The sequence below is a fragment of the Gopherus flavomarginatus genome, chromosome 1 (assembly GCF_025201925.1).
Source record: "Gopherus flavomarginatus isolate rGopFla2 chromosome 1, rGopFla2.mat.asm, whole genome shotgun sequence".
NCBI classification, from domain to species: Eukaryota; Metazoa; Chordata; order Testudines; family Testudinidae; genus Gopherus; species Gopherus flavomarginatus.
In genome coordinates this window covers 261,930,314-261,949,026 of record NC_066617.1, presented here as the reverse complement: position 1 = coordinate 261,949,026, position 18,713 = coordinate 261,930,314, and the positions used below count along the sequence as shown (strand labels likewise).

General features: G+C 41.3%; 1 protein-coding gene across 1 annotated transcript in view; it reads left to right on the top strand.

Annotated features, from left to right (window-relative positions):
• The window catches only part of COL4A2 (collagen type IV alpha 2 chain), a 230,081-nt gene that overhangs the window by 130,957 nt on the left and 80,411 nt on the right, over positions 1–18,713 (top strand). The window contains exons 5-13 of the mRNA XM_050946942.1: positions 7,635–7,769; positions 7,860–7,904; positions 10,452–10,568; positions 11,348–11,419; positions 13,450–13,485; positions 13,602–13,664; positions 14,238–14,273; positions 16,849–16,890; positions 17,993–18,082. Coding sequence (XP_050802899.1) covers positions 7,635–7,769; positions 7,860–7,904; positions 10,452–10,568; positions 11,348–11,419; positions 13,450–13,485; positions 13,602–13,664; positions 14,238–14,273; positions 16,849–16,890; positions 17,993–18,082 — 636 coding nt within the window. The remainder of the gene's footprint in view (positions 1–7,634; positions 7,770–7,859; positions 7,905–10,451; positions 10,569–11,347; positions 11,420–13,449; positions 13,486–13,601; positions 13,665–14,237; positions 14,274–16,848; positions 16,891–17,992; positions 18,083–18,713) is intronic.

Here is an 18,713-nt window from a genome sequence, read left to right as displayed (position 1 = left end):
GATTTGAAGACATTGGGAGATGGATAATCCACCATGTTCTATGGTAGTTTGCTCCAATGATTACTCACACTCACTGTTAAAAATCTATGCTAGTATTTAACAATAAGGGTGATTAACCACTGAAACAAACTACCAAGAGAAGTGATGGATTCTCTATCTCTTGAAATCTTCAGATCAAGACTGGATGCCTTTCTGGAAGACATGCTCTAGTCACATACAAGTTACTGGGCTCAATACAGGAGTAACTCGATGCAATTCCGTAGCCTGTATTATACAAGGTCAGACTAGATGATCTAATGGTCATTTCTGGCTATAAAATCCTGTAAATGTATAAGTCAAGCACTCAAAAGTTAGGAAATGCCAGAATAAAGGTTGCCCATGCAACCTTAATTCACCCCCCTTATGGGTAAGCCTTATGACAGTCTTTAATTACATGATTACATACTATTTTTCCTATAGGACCACTGTCTCATTCAGTGATTAATTTATCTTCACAGCACTTTGATGAAATTAGGTAATATTCTTCCCATTTCAAAGGTGAGGACCTGAAACACAGAGAAATTAAGGCCAAAATTGTCAAAAGGGTACACTAATTTGGAGTGCCCAACTTGAGATACATAGGCCCTGACTTTTTAGAGTACCTAGCAGTTTTATAGCATACTATATGTTTAGAGCACAACTCCAATTGATTTCACATGCTGTTGTGAGTGCTCAGCATCTCCTCAAATCAGACCCCAGGTATCCTATGTTGGGCACCCAAAATATAAGAAAAACAATTAGTGGCCACCTGTGCAATTTTTGGTTTAAGTGACTTACTGCTCACTTACAAACACTTGCAGAAGCAGAGCTAAAATCCAGTTCTCCAGGATGACATTTAACTTCCTTAATCAGGAGATCATAATTTCTTTTTCTGCAACCTCCTGCTTCATTTACTACACACCTTACAATTTCTGCAAAATAAGAGGTCCTGCGGAAAATAGTCTTTTCCATTACACAACCCTGATTCATCCCCAGAGCACTGTGCATTCTGTGGACTGAAAGAGGCAGTGGTCCTGTGAAAAAGGTAGTATGTGATCATGTAGTTAAAGACTTCTTACCACATATGCACAAAAGGGCCAAATTGAGGCTGCATGGACAACCTTAATTCTAACATTTCCTAATTTGAGTACTTGACTTTGCAACCTTAACATTCTTTTAACATAGATTTTTGAAATGTAATTCCTAATATAACTCCCTCCCCCCAAAAAAAATTCTATTATGTCTAATCAAATTGCTCTCTAACTTGGATCATCATCAGGGTTTGGACATTTAGATCTACTGCACCATTTGAGCTGACACAGTGACTGAAAGCAATATTAGGCTGTCTCCTCTATGTAGAGTAGGCACTCGGGAAGGAATGAGACACACGCTTATGCAGTGGGTTTTACAGCCTGTTTTCTGGCAGCTGGGTAATGTAAAGATTTAGGACTTTGGTTCAATTCCAGATTCAGAGGATAACATGCTCTAATGCTTGTAGAACTTTCTGCTCCTGTCCCACAACCCGTCTCTGTCCTACTGTCCTCATCCCAGTTCCTGCCCCCTCGCCTTATGCTCCTACCCACTGCAACTAGTTCCTTTCCCCCTCCTCCATGCTCCTCACTACCCTCTGGTTCCTGCAACCACACCTCCCACTCTGCTCTACCTCTGTCCTGTCCATCCCACATTCTTCATGCTTTGCGTTACAGTGAGGCAGCTTCCTCCTTCTCCTCCATACTGCCTGGATGCCAGAATGGAGACTTTGAGAGCACAAAAGATCCAGTTTCTTGCTCTCAGTACTGGTGCCTGGCACTGCAGTGGTCCCTGGCAGCTAGAAGGAGCAATTGCAGGGTAAGGGCTGGTCAGCTCCTGGAGCCTTGAGCTGGAGCATGCTCATTTGTGGATGGAACCTTCAGAGAATTTTCTTACCAAATTCTAACAAGCCTCTACTGAGCATATGCAAAATGAGATTTTTATTCAAAGGTATATACATTGGCCAAATTTGGGTGAATTTTCAGGGGACATCACTGACACAAGGACAGCCCCACCTTCCACCAAACTTCAAACCCTTGCTACAGAGCATGAAGGTGCTAGAGAAGTAGAGGGCAACCTATGGCCCACAGGCCGCATGCAGCCCATCAGGGTAATCTGATTGCGGGCTGTGAGATATTTTGCTGATGTTGACTGTCCACAGGCACCGCCCCCCGCAGCTCCCAATGGCCGCAGTTCACCGTTCCTGGCCAATGGGAGCTGTGGGAAGCGGTACGGGCCACAGGGACGTACTGGCCGCCACTTCCTGCAGCCCCCATTGGCTGGGAACGGCGAACTGCAGCCACTGGGAGTTGCGGGGGGCCATTCCTGCAGATGGTCAGCATCAGCAAAATGTTTTGCGACCTGCAATCAGATTACCCTGATGGGCTGCATGCAGCCCACAGACCGCAGGTTGCCCACTACTGTGCTAGAGCTTCTCAACAAAATAGTTATAAGAATTTTTCATCATGAGAAAGACAGTGTATTTTTCCCTAATCTTGTCAGAAACAGTGGAACCATTTTAGCTGAATCTTTACAATAAAATTCAGGTTGATGCACAGCATAGAACAGTTAACATTATAAGTCTGTGCTTTCACATGCCTATAATGAAGAGTGTTAGGCTACCTTAACTGTAAGCTGCATTACTGGCTCCACCGATAGTAAAGAGGTGAGTAGTACTGCTCAGTGCTGGCAGTATTATATTGTAAATTGGGCTTGGGGGATAGAATCAGTATGAAGAGGAGTAGTGAGATCACGGGGTAATTTTGGTGAAACCAAACTCCATGCAAGGAAAAGGTTGAAAGGCCAAAAGAGTTTCTGAATGTCTGAAGTCTGAAGATTGGTTATGTTTCGAAGGAAGTTTAAAAGAGATGACAAAAAAAAACCGAGTTGCAACATCTGATAATGTTGTTTATAATTTGTCAGCCATTTAAAACATGACAGACTAGACCTTTATTTCTAGTTAACAGGTGGCCATGTCTTTGATGTACAGCACAAGGGGACTAATAAAGAAAGTGGAGAAAAGATGGATGTAGTACAATGCAAGTTACATATTGGCAAAATAAATATGCGGACATCAGTATATTGTTACAATAATGCTGTATTCTCCAGAGTTAACTCGTAATCTCATTAAGTCAGTGACCCCTCAAGGTTTAAGTATAATATCTTTGTTGTACATAATAATTTATGATGGTGAGCAGCACTGACATGAGATAGTGTATGCAAGGCCCTCTCCTCTCTCTAGTGAACAAATCACCTGAAAGGTAGCAAGGAGAGGTTGAGGAGGAGGCGGGGCCAAAGCCCAGCACCCCCACACCCCTACATGCTTGTGGAGCAGGACTGGAACACAGGGTTGGTGGCGAAGAGCAATCTTTGTTATACTAATGGAAAGACAAAATTGTGCCTCCTGTGATGCTGCCACATGGATGGTGTGCCACCATACTACCTCCTGCACAGGGCTTCGTGCACATTTTGTGATCTGGTCCATTATGAGCATTTGTTGGAAGTTGTAATCTGATGTTCAAAAGGCATTCTGTCTGCAAATCTGGTGTCCAGGAAATGATGTGCATATGTATGTTTACCTGCTTCCTGTGGCTGACTAGACTGTGGAAGTTCCTTGGGTTAGCCAGGCTTTCATTTATTTCAGTGGCTACACCAAGTAGCATTTTCCATATATAGAATCCATTATTTCTCTAAATATGGCTCAATAAAAAGATCCATTTTACTGAAATTGCTCAAAATTTAATCTGAAACTTGAGCTAACTCAGGTGATGTGATTATACAATTGGATTGTGGATTGCAAAGTTCGTTTGCACAGTGCTCTGGTTTTTCTAGCATGTGATTTGCATCTACTTTAAGAGATTATTTGAGGCTCTGCCTTATGCCTTTTTATGGGGTTATTTTTTTGCAGTTATTTTAATATCAATATTTAATAAAGCATTATATTTTAAAGCAGTGTGTAGCAAGGTATAAGCTGGGCCCCTCTGGTTTCTTCCCCTGCTTCCCTCACAAATCAGTCAGGGAGGCCTCAGGTCGATGCAAAGACGAGTGCTCTTTATTTACAACTGTTGACCACCACTACCACCACCACCACCACCACCTTACTATCTAGGTCTGGGGTCAGCAACCTCTGGCACTTGGTTCACCAGGGTAAGCACCCTGGTGGGCCGGGCCAGTTTGTTTACCTGTCACGTCCGCAGGTTCGGCCAGTCACAGCTCCCATTGTCCGCAGTTTGCCACTCCAGGGCAATGCGGCCAGCACATCCGCCGGCCCATGCCGCTTCCCACCACCCCCATTGGCCTGGAGCAGCGAACCATGGACAGTGGGAGCTGCCATCAGCCAAACCTGTGGATGCAGCAGGTAAACAAACTGACCCGGCCCACCAGGGTGCTTACCCTGGTGAGCTGCGTGCCAGACGTTGCCAACCCCTGATCTAGGTACAGGTTTTTCGCAGCCAAACTTTGCCACCAGCAGACTAGAGGGCCAGGCTGGGCCCCACCCATCTCCATGCCTGTGCTTTCTCTTTCACCCTCCTCTTCTGGCTTCCTGCCTGTCAGCCTTTATAGCCCCTGGCTGATTAGGCTAGCAGCTGTTTCTCATTGCCAGACAGACACAGGGCTCTTCAACCAGCCCCAATCTATTCCCCTTGATTGGAGCTGGAGTGGCTTGCTCAGCATCCTGTCACACACTGTTTGTAAGTTTAAACAAATAGTTAAGATATTTCCATCAGGTCTGGCACTGCATTGGTCTATGCACCTTGGAAGCAGAAGAACAGGGGATTTGGGTGCTTACAGACATACAAGGAGACACTACTGCTTTGGAAATATCAATCAGTACCCTGCACAAGCTACTCATGGCATGTGACCCCTGACCTGACACCTGTGCACTCAGAGTTTATGCCATCGTATATAAAGGGGGAAAGGTATGGCTGTGGGCATGTCTCCACATTCCTGATCCTAGAGCCCACTCTCCTTGTGTGGCTCTATTAGTTATTCTGCTGTCTGTAGATAAGAGACACACTCGGGGCAGGTAGGAATGAGCAGGATGAGGAATTGAGCTGCCTCTTGCTGAGGTGTTTGTTGGTCCCTTTGTTCATCTGAGCACCTCCCTCATTTTTTGCCAGTGAAGTATCTGGCCCTTAACTTACATGTGTATGTGTTCCTATTTAATATGCTGACACAAAAGAAAGTTTCACCTCCCATAGCCAAAAAATCCCACTTTTGCTTCGCTAATAAAGCAGACTTGCTCTAAACAGCAGGATGTTGCGTTACATTCTTGTTGAGTTGTATGTAAAGGATGGAAACTGTTTCACTATGACAATTTAAATATTTAGATCCATTGTATCCATTGTATCCTAAGTAATTGGTACTGTTAGATTAATTGAAACAGGATAGAAAATAAGGTGCAAGAGATCCATGCTGGTGATTAGATCCAGAGGAATAAAGTGTAATCCAGCTGTAAACCATCTCATTCCTGGCCCCTTTCCAATTTTGCAGATGGTTTCATTATGTCAGCTCCTCAATATGGTCTGGGCTGAAATAACATAATGGATTTCCTGTAGGGAATTTAGGTTAGATATTATGAAAAGGTTTTTAATTGAAAGGATAGTTAAGTACTAGAATGGGTTATCGAGGCATGCTGTGGAATCCCCATCACTGGAGGTTTTTAAGAACAGGTAAGACAAACACTTCTCAGGGATGTTCTCATATTTGGTCCTGCCTTAGCACAAGGGGATGGATTAAATGACCTCTCATGCTCCCTCCCAGCCCTACATTTCGATGATTCTATGTACAAATCACGTTCAGACCTTTGTGGTAGGGGTGAAGAAGCCAGTGCTTTAGCCACAAAACCTACTTGTGTGGTGATTTTTTTTTTTCTGAATAAGCCATAGTAGAAGGGAAAAGCCTAGCTTGGGTCTTGGTTAATAATTGTGAACAAAGTGAAAACAAAGATATATGGAAGATCTAAGAATAATCATTTATGATTGATCATTTTTATACCACAAGCATATATCTCATTTTGGTTGAGAGGGTTGTTTTTGTTTATGTTATTGAAGTCACTGGAGTGTTTCTCTGAAGGGCTACAATAGACAGTATGTAGTTATGAACAGAGGAGTGAAAATGAAGAAAGAAAATTTGTGAAGTATGTCACACAAGTCACGAGACAGAGCCCATAGTGTAAAATAAAAATAAACCAGGAGATTGCCTAAAACTCACCAGCATATTGTTAAGCATTTTGACTACTTTCTGGATCCAAGAAAGTGATCCAGTATCAGTTTTGTTTCTTTTCCTTTCTCTAGCCCAGTGGCATTAAGTGAAAATGGCACCAATAGTCTTCACAGGACCAAAAGATTGGAATATTTGATGTTTTATAACCTTATGTATTTTATCTATTGGAGGGGGGAATAGTTTCAAAGAAGTGAGATGGGGAATATGTGAAGGAGCTCTATTATACTAATAATTTCATTCCGTTTGTACACACTTGTGTATATGATAGTTGTATGGTTTGTAGGATGCCTTGCTACAGTGCTTAATTTGTGCCAGGGCTTTCCAAGGCTGAGCTCCGGCACCTCTAGGTTTGGCAGTTCATAGCACCGGCACCTCGGGGCTTGCTGCATCAGTTATGAAAGTAAAAAAATGGCTAGAGCCCCGGCACCTAATTGCTTCAGCCCCAGCTCAATTTAATTACAAATTAAGCACTGCCTTTCTGGATGGCTGGTCATCCTGATTAAGCAGATTTCCCATTAAAAGAAGATTGTTGTTAATTATTATATGTTAAGTACACAGCAGTAGTCCCTAAGAAGCCATTTTGTATTTGGAATGGTTCTCAAAATGCTGTATGTCACTATTCTCCAACTTGCTGATTCACTTGACTAAGTCTCAAAGAGATCTTTTCCCTGCAATTTGAATTGAAATCTAATAGAAGCGTATGGTGCTGGTTGTTTTTTGTTGATCCTTGTGATTCTGCCAGCCTCAAGAGAATGAATTTTAAGCAAAGTTTGAAGGGGCCTGATCATTAATGCTGTTTTACTGAACCAACACCAGAAGAGATTTTTTGAGGACAGAGAAGCCTTTTATCAGCTCTTGAACCTATGTGATTACCATTCCCTAGTTGAGTACCTATTCCTATATGAATCCCATCTAATCATCTTCAGGCATCATAATTAAGGGGAATTACCATCCCAAAGAAAAGAAATTCCTGCTGTTAAGTATCTAGCTCAATTTGGGAGAAGCATACCAATTAAGTGGATTTCACAATTAAGTACATCTCAGTTACTTGGAGTGCACTGTAATTGCATCTGCTTTGGGCCTTGCTCAACAGAAACCAGCTGTTTATTCTGCAGATAACATTTTTTTCATAGCATAACAGTGAATATTCTAGGATGAGTGCTGTTGCCTGTTGTGTAGCTTCTATGTGTGTTGCTGTCATATGATGTTCACCAAAGAACCCAGCTTGCCAGAGTAAGAAGAGTTGAAAGGAGTTTTTTTCATCTGTTTAAGGGGATGGGAAAATTCCATTATAATAGAGCTGAATTGATCCCTGTGTATTACAATCATTCCTGAAGAAATGCTTTTATTGCTTTCCTCAGGGTCAACCAGGACTACTTGGACCTCAGGGATTCCCTGGACCACCAGGATTAATGGGTATCCCAGGTTTAGAAGGTCACAAAGGTCACAAAGGTGAAAGAGGGCGACCTGGAGTAACTGGACCAAAAGGAGAAGTGGTAATTTCAAAGCTTCACATATTTCATGTAACATCTAAAGAAGAAAATGGTGGGATAATTCATTGTTTTAATTGTGTTGTCTCATTTTAGGGGCTAACAGGAGTAACTGGTTTCCCTGGTGCAGATGGTGTTCCTGTAAGTAGTCACTCGTTTCATACATTAGATATCAAGGTTTACTGAGAGTTGTTTACCATTCACTGTAAACATTTTAGATTGGACTGAAATTACCCTACTAAATTAAAACCCTTATGTCAAATTCTGTCCTCAGTGACATGCAGACAACCCAACTCAAGTCTCATAGACTCAAGGTCAGAAGGGACCATTATGGTCATCTAGTCTGACCTCCTGCACAATGCAGGCCACAGAATCTCACCCACCCACTCCTGTAACAAACCCCTAACCTATGTCTGACTTACTGAAGTCCTCAAATTGTGGTTTGAAGACCTCAAGGTACAGAGAATCCTCCAGCAAGTAACCCATGCCCCACGCTGCAGAGGAAGGCGAAAAACCTCCAGGGCCTCTGCCAATCTTCCCTGGAGCAAAATTCCTTCCCAACCCCAAATATGGTGATCAGTTAAATGAATGCAGTTGCAGACATGTAACTGAGAAGAAAACTCTGCCTCATCTATCATCATCTCAGATAATTAGGATTCAGTTGCTTCCGCTCACAGAGAAACCCACAAAAAGGGCTAAAGAGGAGGACACCTGTAGTGTGTCTATGGGGGTTGCTGAGCTAAGCATGCTCTTCTGCACAGGAGAGGTGTGATCCATGTATTTAGCCTCCCCTCATCATGCAGTGGAGGGGGACAAAATTAGGTCCTTCATTATTTCATGCTTGTAAAGTGCTTTGAAAATGTCATTGGTTATAAGGATGCTGAGTGGTTATTAATTTCAGTTATTATACGTTGTGACTGATACGATCTTAAAAGTTTTCAAAGGTATTACAATATTGTAGAACTTTTAATAAATTATCATGATCTATGTAACAAACCATTGAAAAGTTCCAATATGGAAACCATAGTCCATTCAGGGGAAAGAGTTCAGATGCATCTTACTCTGCTTTACATCTGGTGGCATAAAATAATAAGCAAAGAAATCTGAGTCACAGGAATCTCTGGACAGATTTCCCAGGACTTCCTTTGCAGTGCCCTCTGACATCAGGGACTTTCTCTACCACCCACCCATGCACATCCACATCCACTCTCCTCTCACCCTTTTTGCATCCAGCGATGTTCCAAATCTAGTTTTAGAGGCGTCTCTCTCTCACTCACACTCGTTCTTCCTCTTCTCTCTGAAAACCAAAGACAGAAAAACTCCTTCCCCTCCACAGTGGAAGCACTGCAGCCAAGGGTGCTTATCAGTCCATGCATACAACTTTCACTGACTTCAGTGGGGTTTGCATACACACGGCTGATGTCTGTGCAAGAAGAGGGTGGTGTTTTGGATACAAGAAAATGAGGCTGTATTGGGACACTTGCCTACGGTGAGTCTTAGATAGCTCCACCTCTTACCTCCAACGTGCACTCTCAGTGTATCCTGCCTCCCCCTGCTGTTGTTTCCCAATCAGCTGCCTCAGGCCAGGAACCTATGATGACTATCTGGAAGTAAATCTGTGTGTGCCATTCTGTGCATCCAAAGAAGTGAGCTATAGCCCACGAAAGCTTATGCTGAAATAAATTTGTTAGTCTCTAAGGTGCCACAAGTACTCCTGTTCTTTTTGTGGAAGTAAATAGGCACTCCCAAGAGTGGCTCAGTGCAGAGATGTGAGGCTGATGGCCAAGAAGAGGGAGGTGAGGATCATGAGGCTGATGAGGAGTGGGGTAATGCTGGTGCTTAGTGGGGGCAGACAAGCAATAAGGAGTTTTCTTTCTGCTCAGATGAGGGAACAGGAGTGGAAAAGCAAGCATAGCTCCTGCAGGTGGAGAAGGGAGAAGAAAGATGGGGTTCTGAGTATACTTAGCTCCTATCTTTCTGGTTGCAGTCTTTCATAAAGTAGAGAGCTGCTCAAAGCAAGTACATGATTGCTCTGATTCTCTTTGACATTGATGAAAATCAGGAGTAAGTAATGGCAGTGAAATTAATGGAATTACAGTGAAGTATGTCCAGTTTAAGAGAGCGCTGAATCACGACCAACTTTTCTCTCCCTTCCAATACCTCACGAGTCTGATATTGTTACTTCCACAATGCCACATACCCCTTTGGCTTGAACTGCTTATTTTTCTCTCTCCATGTGAGTGCCGCAGCTGCATGATGACACTCAGCCCTGCTCCAAAACAATTGCTATGTTTTTTTCCCCAGAATGGAATCTGTTCAAAGCCAGCAAGAAACCTTCTTCCCAGTCTTTTACGCCGAGATACTGATTATTGCAATAATCCCAGGCCCTGATACTCTCCGTGTAAAAGTCCTTAGTTGGTTTAGCTCTCTGTTTAACAGAAAGTGCATTGAGCATAGCTTTTTTACCCTTTCCTTTGCTTTTGACTTTTTTCATGCTGTCTGGGGCATCTGGTTCAAGCTGCAGCTATATAAAAAAAAAGCACTGACTGTGTTTCTTTCTTTGAAAATTGTAGTTTCCCATGGATTTAAGCCTTGGGCTGTTTATGAGAATGTTTAAAAACTATATGAGCACTGGAAAATGGAAACTAGGAACAGATGGATAGATAAAATATTTTTTATTCTCCACAGGGTCATCCTGGGCAGCCAGGATCAAGGGGGAAACCAGGTCACGATGGCTGCAATGGGACCAGAGGTGATGCTGGTGAGCGAGGAAGTCAGGGGCCCAGCGGTCAACCTGGTTCTTTTGTAAGTAGCTGAATGAATGAACTTAAAGTCATCATTTTGATTAATTTAACTGTAGTATTCTCAGGACGAAAATGGAAAAATCTTTAAGCGGGACTCCCTGTCCACTCTGTGTTTATCTCACGTTTTAATTATTTTTTCCAATGAGTTTTAGTCTTGCTTTTGGTTTTGACCCTCTAATTATCCACAGAACACTCCACTTACAGGGGATGACCTAACACAGAACCCCTATGGATTTGCCACACAAGTTAGTCATGAAAGACTATGAAATTCGCTAAGATCTGGAGGGTCTACTCAAAACCCTCTCCATCATATAAGTCTCACAGCGAGGTGGTTTGAGGAAACCACAAGGTGGCCTGTATAGTCTATCCACCAAAGAGTAGCATTCATAAAAATAAATCAAAATTTTGAGAAATTTTTTTCACAATTTTCACAAACAGTTCATTATTTGGATCTAGTGGCTTTACCAACCCACGTAAGCAGCATGGCGGGACTGCAGTCATTATTCCAGCCCACATAATGGGACTATTCTGAGGTCCCGCAACCTAATTCTTAATTAAGGGCAGATTTCTTTGCCTGCTTCCTGCACAATTCACCCATATGATCCTGATGATTTCAGCTTTCTACATGTAACATGAATTTCCACATTTAGGCATAGTCACTGTTCACACACTGTCGTGTGCATATACATATGAAATTGCTGTCGGATATATTTCACAACTTTAAATATATAAATAGTCATAGATGTGAAAATCCTTTTTCGTTTTGTTTTATCAATTTAGGGAATCCAAGGACCAAAAGGTCAGAAGGGGGAACCTTTTGTAATGACTCCTGAGCTAGCAAGCAAATTCAGGGTATGTATCTATCACTTGTGAATTGATGAGCTCTCGTGTGCAGCGTTTCTTGAATTTGGTAGAGGGGTGGGTTTTTTCCATCTTTAAGCCAAATTTCTGATTTTTCTACATGCCTTTTGCAACACTCTCCTGAGTATTATGAACCCTAGCTGACTTCCAGGAAAGAGTGGCCTTTCCAATTTCTTCATAACAAAGAACTTCCAGCTACATGTTGACTATAGGTGCGCTGGAAATCTCCCACAGTCTTCTTGTTTTGGAAACGTTTCCAGTGTAGATTTAAAATGTGATGTGTGCAAGCATAGCTGAAATGGTGTCCAGTGCCTTCAGGGGTCACTTTAAAGTTTTGTAACTTTAACGTGCGTCATTCCCAGCAGCATAATTCCTTTTCCAGAGTATTGAATACAAGTATATTTTTTGGTCTCCTTTTCCACATAATTTTCATGTGATCTGCAGGAGTTGAGCTGATTTGTAATATAAGTGTATATAATATAGATAGATAGATAGATTCTGCTATAACTGTATAAGAGCTAAATATTATTACTATAGATTCTTGATATTAGCTGTACCTAGCTCAGACAAATCTACTTGTGTGAGTGTGTGTGTATCTATATGTGAAAAAATATAAACATTTAGATAATTATTATAAGTGGTTAGATAATTTACAATGTAGTATATGTACGTTACCATTTATGGCCCAGATTCTGAGGTGGGTCCAGACTGTGCTCAGCACAGTTCATAAGGGGCTGTACAAAAGGAGTTTTGAACCTGCTTTGTGATTCCTGGATTCTGGGACAAGCCTGGGAACAATCTTGTCCCCACTGTAAATTAGAGCAGCATTCAGGATGCTCTAATTTACCTCCAGCTGCTCACAACCTAAACAGGCTGTTCCAACAGCCAGGAATAGCCTGAGTCCAGAAGCACCCTGGCCATGCCTTCTCTCCCACAGTTGGAAGAAGGGTCACATAGATACGATATACTAGTTCTGCATTATCTGAGGGTTTCCCTTGTGCAAACAGAATTCCCAGATAGGTGGATAAGCTATGTTTCTGGCTGCTTTGTACCAATGGAGCATCATAAAACAGCCAAAGAAGAGGCTAGAATCTGGCTCCAGATTTTCACTTTCTTCTTTTTCTGTGTGGAAAAGATTAGCAAAATGTGTTGTGCCAATGATAAGATGCCAACATTTGTGGTTTAATTATTTTTGTTAATACATTAATAGGTATCTTGTATTTTTCTATCAGATAGTATTCTGTTCCTTCTAGAATAATTTTGAAATCTAATAATAGTGTTCATAATTAATCATTTGTATTAGTTCATTTCGAGTATCTGATACCCAACAGTTAGATAATGACAGCCATACACTATTAGATTTTACCTTGCCCCATAAATCGTCCCACTAACTTCAGTGATGATACTTGTGTAGTAAGAAGCTGTTCAAAATAAGTAAGGGTATGTGAACTGTTGTCCCAAAATGGTTTTGGATCCAACTTCCAAAAATATTTCAACGTGTTCTGCCGTAAAAAATGTGGTTTCTAAAACAGTATGCTCCAAATGTTTTCTGTGTTTTAAAAATGGAAATTTTCAAAGAAACAACCATTTGGTACTGTAATTCTAAATGCAATCTATTGAGAGAGTCCTCTTTTAACTAGTTTGTTTGAATTCAGGATACATACATATCGTTATTGGACATCATCTAAATTTATAAACTGGGATTTGCAAAGGAAGTTAGGCATTCAATTTCCAACCCTAACTCCCTTAGCCACCTTTTGAAAATCCCAGTCATAATATATATAACTGTACTGTACATAGAAAATATACAATTAACGTAATAAAATTATCTATATCAGTATTTATATTGAATTTATCTTTATTTAAAGTTTTTGTGTCATGTTTTTATGCTTTGTTCTGATTATTTAAAATAGTTCATATGACTGAAGGAATGCCTTTTTAAAATCCCTGAGCTAGAAGATGTATCGTTTAATGTCGTATACAGTACTTACTGTATCTTTAACTATTTTTGTCTTCTTTAGGGAGAGCCTGGTGAGCCGGGATTGTTGGGCTTTCAAGTAAGTTGCTTTTCACAAAATGTGATGATTTATCAGTATGTTAATAATAGCAGCTACCAAAACAATATCCATTATTGGTTTGTTTCATTTTTTAAAGTCATTTTTGGCATTTCTAGGGACCTGAAGGTGCTCCTGGTGTTGTGGGTTTAATTGGTCCAACAGGAAATCCAGGAAAGGAAGTAAGTATTTTTAAAATATGTACTCTATGAAATCAACCTGACAGAAGTATCATGCTAGCATTTTTTTGTACACTAGGAGCTAGTAGTTGTACAGTAGCTAACAGGTTTAAGTATGACAACTAGGTGTTTTTAAAACCAAAGAGGGCATTACATTTTGAAAATGAAAGGCAGTGTGTGACACTCATTCTCCAGTGATCAGCACTGCAAAAAAGAATCAAGACCTTTGAGCATGTATCACATGTATTATTGCAATTATATTGTCTTGTGAAAACTACAAGTTCCTATTGAGCTACAGAAGTAACTCCCCCGGCTCCAAGTAACTAGCAGCCTCGTATCCCATTAGGGCCAGGAAGATGATCAAATGCGCTAAACTAGCATGTTTCAATATCATACAGTACAATAAAGATAGTTAATATATTAAGTGTTGTTGACTCTCTGAATGCTAAATGAATACAGTACATTCTGAATGTATCCTTATGTTTCACATGTAAAGTGTTTGATGTTCTCAAAATAGTATTATTAGAAAAGGCACTAATGAGAGGTGATTTACTCTCCCCAATTGTATTTGTACAGGGACCACAAGGGCCACCGGGTTTGCCAGGAGCACAAGTAAGTCTTTCTCTGAAGAGCTGTCCTCACATATTTCAACATGGCTTTACTAAAGGTAGATCGTGCCAAACCAACCTGATCTCCTTCTTTGAGAAGGTGACAGACTATTTAGACAAAGGAAATGCAGTAGACCTAATTTACCCCGATTTCAGTAAGGCATTTGACACGGTTCCACGTGCGGAATTATTAGTCAAATTGGAAAAGATGGGGATCAATATGAAAATTGAAAGGTGGATAAGGAACTGGTTAAAGGGGAGACTACAACGGGTCGTACTGAAGGGTGAATTGTCAGGCTGGAAGGAGGTTACTAGTGGAGTTCCTCAAGGATCGGTTCTGGGACCAATCTTATTTAACCTTTTTATTACTGACCTTGGCACAAAAAGCGGGAATGTCCTAATAAAGTTCGCGGATGACACGAAGCTGGGGGGTATTGCTAACACGGAGAAGGACCGGGATACCATACAGGAAGATCTGAATGACCTTGTAAACTGGAGTAATAGTAACAGGATGAAATTTAATAGTGAAAAGTGCAAGGTCATGCACTTAGGGATTAATAATAAGAACTTTAGATATAGATTGGAGACACATCAGTTGGAAGCAACAGAGGAGGAGAAGGACCTTGGGGTATTGGTAGATCACAGGATGACTATGAGCCGCCAATGTGATATGGCCGTTAAAAAAGCTAATGCGGTTTTAGGATGCATCAGGCGAGGTATTTCCAGCAAAGATAAGGAGGTGTTAGTACCGTTATATAGGGCGCTGGAGAGACCCCACCTGGAATACTGTGTGCAGTTCTGGTCTCCCATGTTTAAGAAGGATGAATTCAAACTGGAACAGGTTCAGAGACAGGCTACTAGGATGATCCGAGGAATGGAAAACTTGTCATATGAAAGGAGACTCAAAGAGCTTGGCTTGTTTAGTCTAGCCAAAAGAAGGCTGAGGGGGGATATGCTTGCTCTTTATAAATATATCAGAGGGATTAATATTAGGGAGGGAGAGGAATTATTTAAACTTAGTACCAATGTAGATACAAGAACGAATGGGTATAAACTGGACACTAGGAAGTTTAGACTTGAAATTAGACGAAAGTTTCTAACCATTAGAGGAGTGAAGATCTGGAACAGCCTTCCAAGGGGAGTAGTGGGAGCAAAAGACGTATCTGGCTTTAAGATTAAGCTTGATAAGTTTATGGAAGGGATGATATGACGGGAAAGCCTAATTTTGGCAATTGATTTTTGATTATTGCCAGATAAGTATGCCCAATGGTTGGTGATGGGATGTTGGATGGGATGGGATCTGAGTTACTGCAGAGAATTCTTTTCTGAGTGCTGGCTGGTGAGTCTTGCCCACATGCTCAGGATTTAGCTGATCGCCATATTTGGGGTCGGGAAGGAATTTTCCTCCGGGGCAGATTGGCAGAGGCCCTGGAGGTTTTTCGCCTTCCCCTGCAGCGTGGGGCATGGGTCACTTGCTGGTGGATTCTCTGCAGCTTGAGGTCTTCAAACCACAATTTGAAGACTTCAATAACTCAGGCATAGGTTAGGGGTTTGTTATAGAAGTGGATGGGTAGGGTTCTGTGGCCTGCTTTGTGCAGGGGGTCGGACTAGATGATCACATTGGTCCCTTCTGACCCTAGAATCTATGAATCTATGAATTTCATTTTGGGTTCATAGGGTCTGATCCAAGTCAATGGATAGATATCACTAACTTCAGTTGGTGTGCAAAGTCAGGCCTTTAATTATTACAGAGAGACGAGGTGAGTGAGGTAATATCTTTTATTGGACCAACTTCTGTTGGTGAGAGACAAGCTTTCAAGCTACACAGAGCTCTTCTTCAGGTCTGCAGACTATAGTGATTACACACATACCTAGTAAACTGAAGATGTTGTGAAGCCCAGGGAGGAAGGTGGTTTCAGAGCTTAAGTTCCAGCCTCAGTGCAACTTCAAAGCGTTGTCTGCGCAGCTATTTTTAAAGCACTAGTGTGGACCAGCTAGCTTGATCTGGGAGACTCATTCCCACTCACTCCAAAAAGGTCTGTAGACATATCCTTTAAATCAACCTTACACTGGGGAAATCTTCCCTGGGGTGATTAAACCTGTGTTAGAGCCAGATTACACTGCTGATGTGGGCACAGCAGTCTCCCCAGATCAAAGAATCTGTCCATATATCTCAGATTATATTTTATCTGAGAAAATACGAGTTCATAGTTCCAATATGCAGTGCACTTAGATAATTTTATTTAACATGTACTTCTGTTAAAAAGCCCCTCGAGATGCAATGTGCAGTCTTTTCACATTGTTACTCAGAGAAAAGACAGACAATGCCTGTTAGAGGAAACACTGGAGCAGTGCTGTCAACATGAGGTTTTAATTACAGCCTTCTTTCTAAATGCTAAACCCAAATTACTTATTGAGTTAGAGCTAGACTGTTATGTGATCACAATTCTGCAATGATGTCCTAAGAATCCGTACCCTGAAACACTCCTTTGGTTAAGTGCTTCTGGAGCTCCTTTAATTTAAATCTATTCTGTAGAAATATTGTATAATTATTTTATGCTGACTTAATGTCTTTGCAGGGCAACAGGGGCCTGGGTTTTTATGGAGAAAAAGGTGAAAAGGTAAAGGAAAACCAGTGAATTAGTATGGGAATAAGATAAATTGGTGATGCTTATCCTTTATAAAAGAGCTTGTTTAAATTACTGTCCAATATTATTTTGTGATGATATACTATAGTAAAAATTCATTTGCTTTGAAAATGATGATAAGCACAATAGTAAATGTTGTAGCCAAATGGTCATTTACATGTCTAGGGCCTGGTCTACACTAGGGCAGGGAGGGGTGTCGATATAAGTTAAGCAACTTCAGCTCTATGAATAACGTAGCTGAAGTCAACGTACACTAGATCTACTTACCACGGTGTCTTCACTGCGGTAGGTCAACTGCTGATGCTCCCCCATCGACTCTGCCTTTACTTCTCGCTCCGGTAGAGTACTGGAGTCGACGGGAGAGCGCTCAGCGGTAGATTTATCACGTCTTCAGTAGACGCGATAAATCAGCCCCTGCTGGATTGATTGCTCTGGAGATAAGTGTAGACATGCCCTAGATCTGACTGTGCTCTCATACCAGTACAAATCAGAAGAAACTCTATTGAAATCAATGGAGTTAGATCAGAGTGAAAGAAGAATCTTGACAGTTTGTTCTAGAAATATGTAGTACAATGGAAAATATTGTCACCTCTTAGCTTAGTATGAATCTAATTCTTTTCTTCCCATAACCTTGTTTAGAGTATGTCTATACATAGAGCACTGCAGCGGCACAGCTGTACTGCGCCACTGTAGCACATCTGGTGAAGACATTCTATGCTGAACGGAGAGAGCTCTCCCGTTGGCATAAAAAAAACATCTCTGCAAGCAGCATAAGCTATGTTGGCGGAAGCAGGTGTGCGCATGAACACTTATGTCGATGTAATTTGTCCCTCAGGAGGGATGGAGTATTCACACCCCTGAGCAACATAAGTTTTGCCAACATAGGCTGTAGTGTAGACATAGCCTTAGACTTGTATTGCTCAACTTTTAGCTGGTGTAAATCCATATAGCTCCAATTGGTTCCAACTTAGGATCTAGTCCTAAATTTTAGTAGCAAATTGGCATCCAATGCAGGTCTACAATTTAAAGAGTTATTTTAGCTGCTGCTAAACCTATTTCTGTGGTTTTCCTACAGGGTGAAAGAGGTCCACCGGGCCCTCCTGGGCTTCCACCTACGTGGGAACTGATAGTTCCCCCAGACACCATCCTAGTGGAACAATACAAGGTAATTAAAAACATTGTGTAAAACCATATGGGGTATTGAATTGAATTCAGATAAACAAAGATAAGTACTTATTCAAGTGGGAAGTGGGGGGAAGAATTGGGGGGGGAGGAGTTGCAACATAATAGTGAATATTAGGGAAAAGAAAGAGAAAGCACCTGCAATAGATTACCATACAAACACATAGACAAATGCCTTTGCTACTCAAGATCGCTATTCCTTTTGGGATGAAAGACTTATGAGTATTAGAGCTAAAATCACTCACAGTCATATTTACTATGTTTCCCTTGAAGTGCCTGGACAAAACTTGTTCCTTTTCTTCAAGCAAACCCTAAGTCTGTATTACTTAATGTCACTAATATTTTTTCATTAATGATCACAAAATTCTATATAGAAAGCATTCATATTGATGATTTGTCCAACAGTCGGTGATATTGTCGTGTTTTCACAGAAGCATACGGGTAAATATCCTGAAGGGGAGAATTTGAGTTACTGTGATGAGCAAATGGCCTGCTCCTTGGAAGTAGCTCATCCATGCTGAGGGCGGGTTTATAACAAGTGTTACATAACACATTCCCTGGACTGCCTTAGTAAACAAATTTATGTTGTTGGGAAAGAAAATGTGATGTCAAAA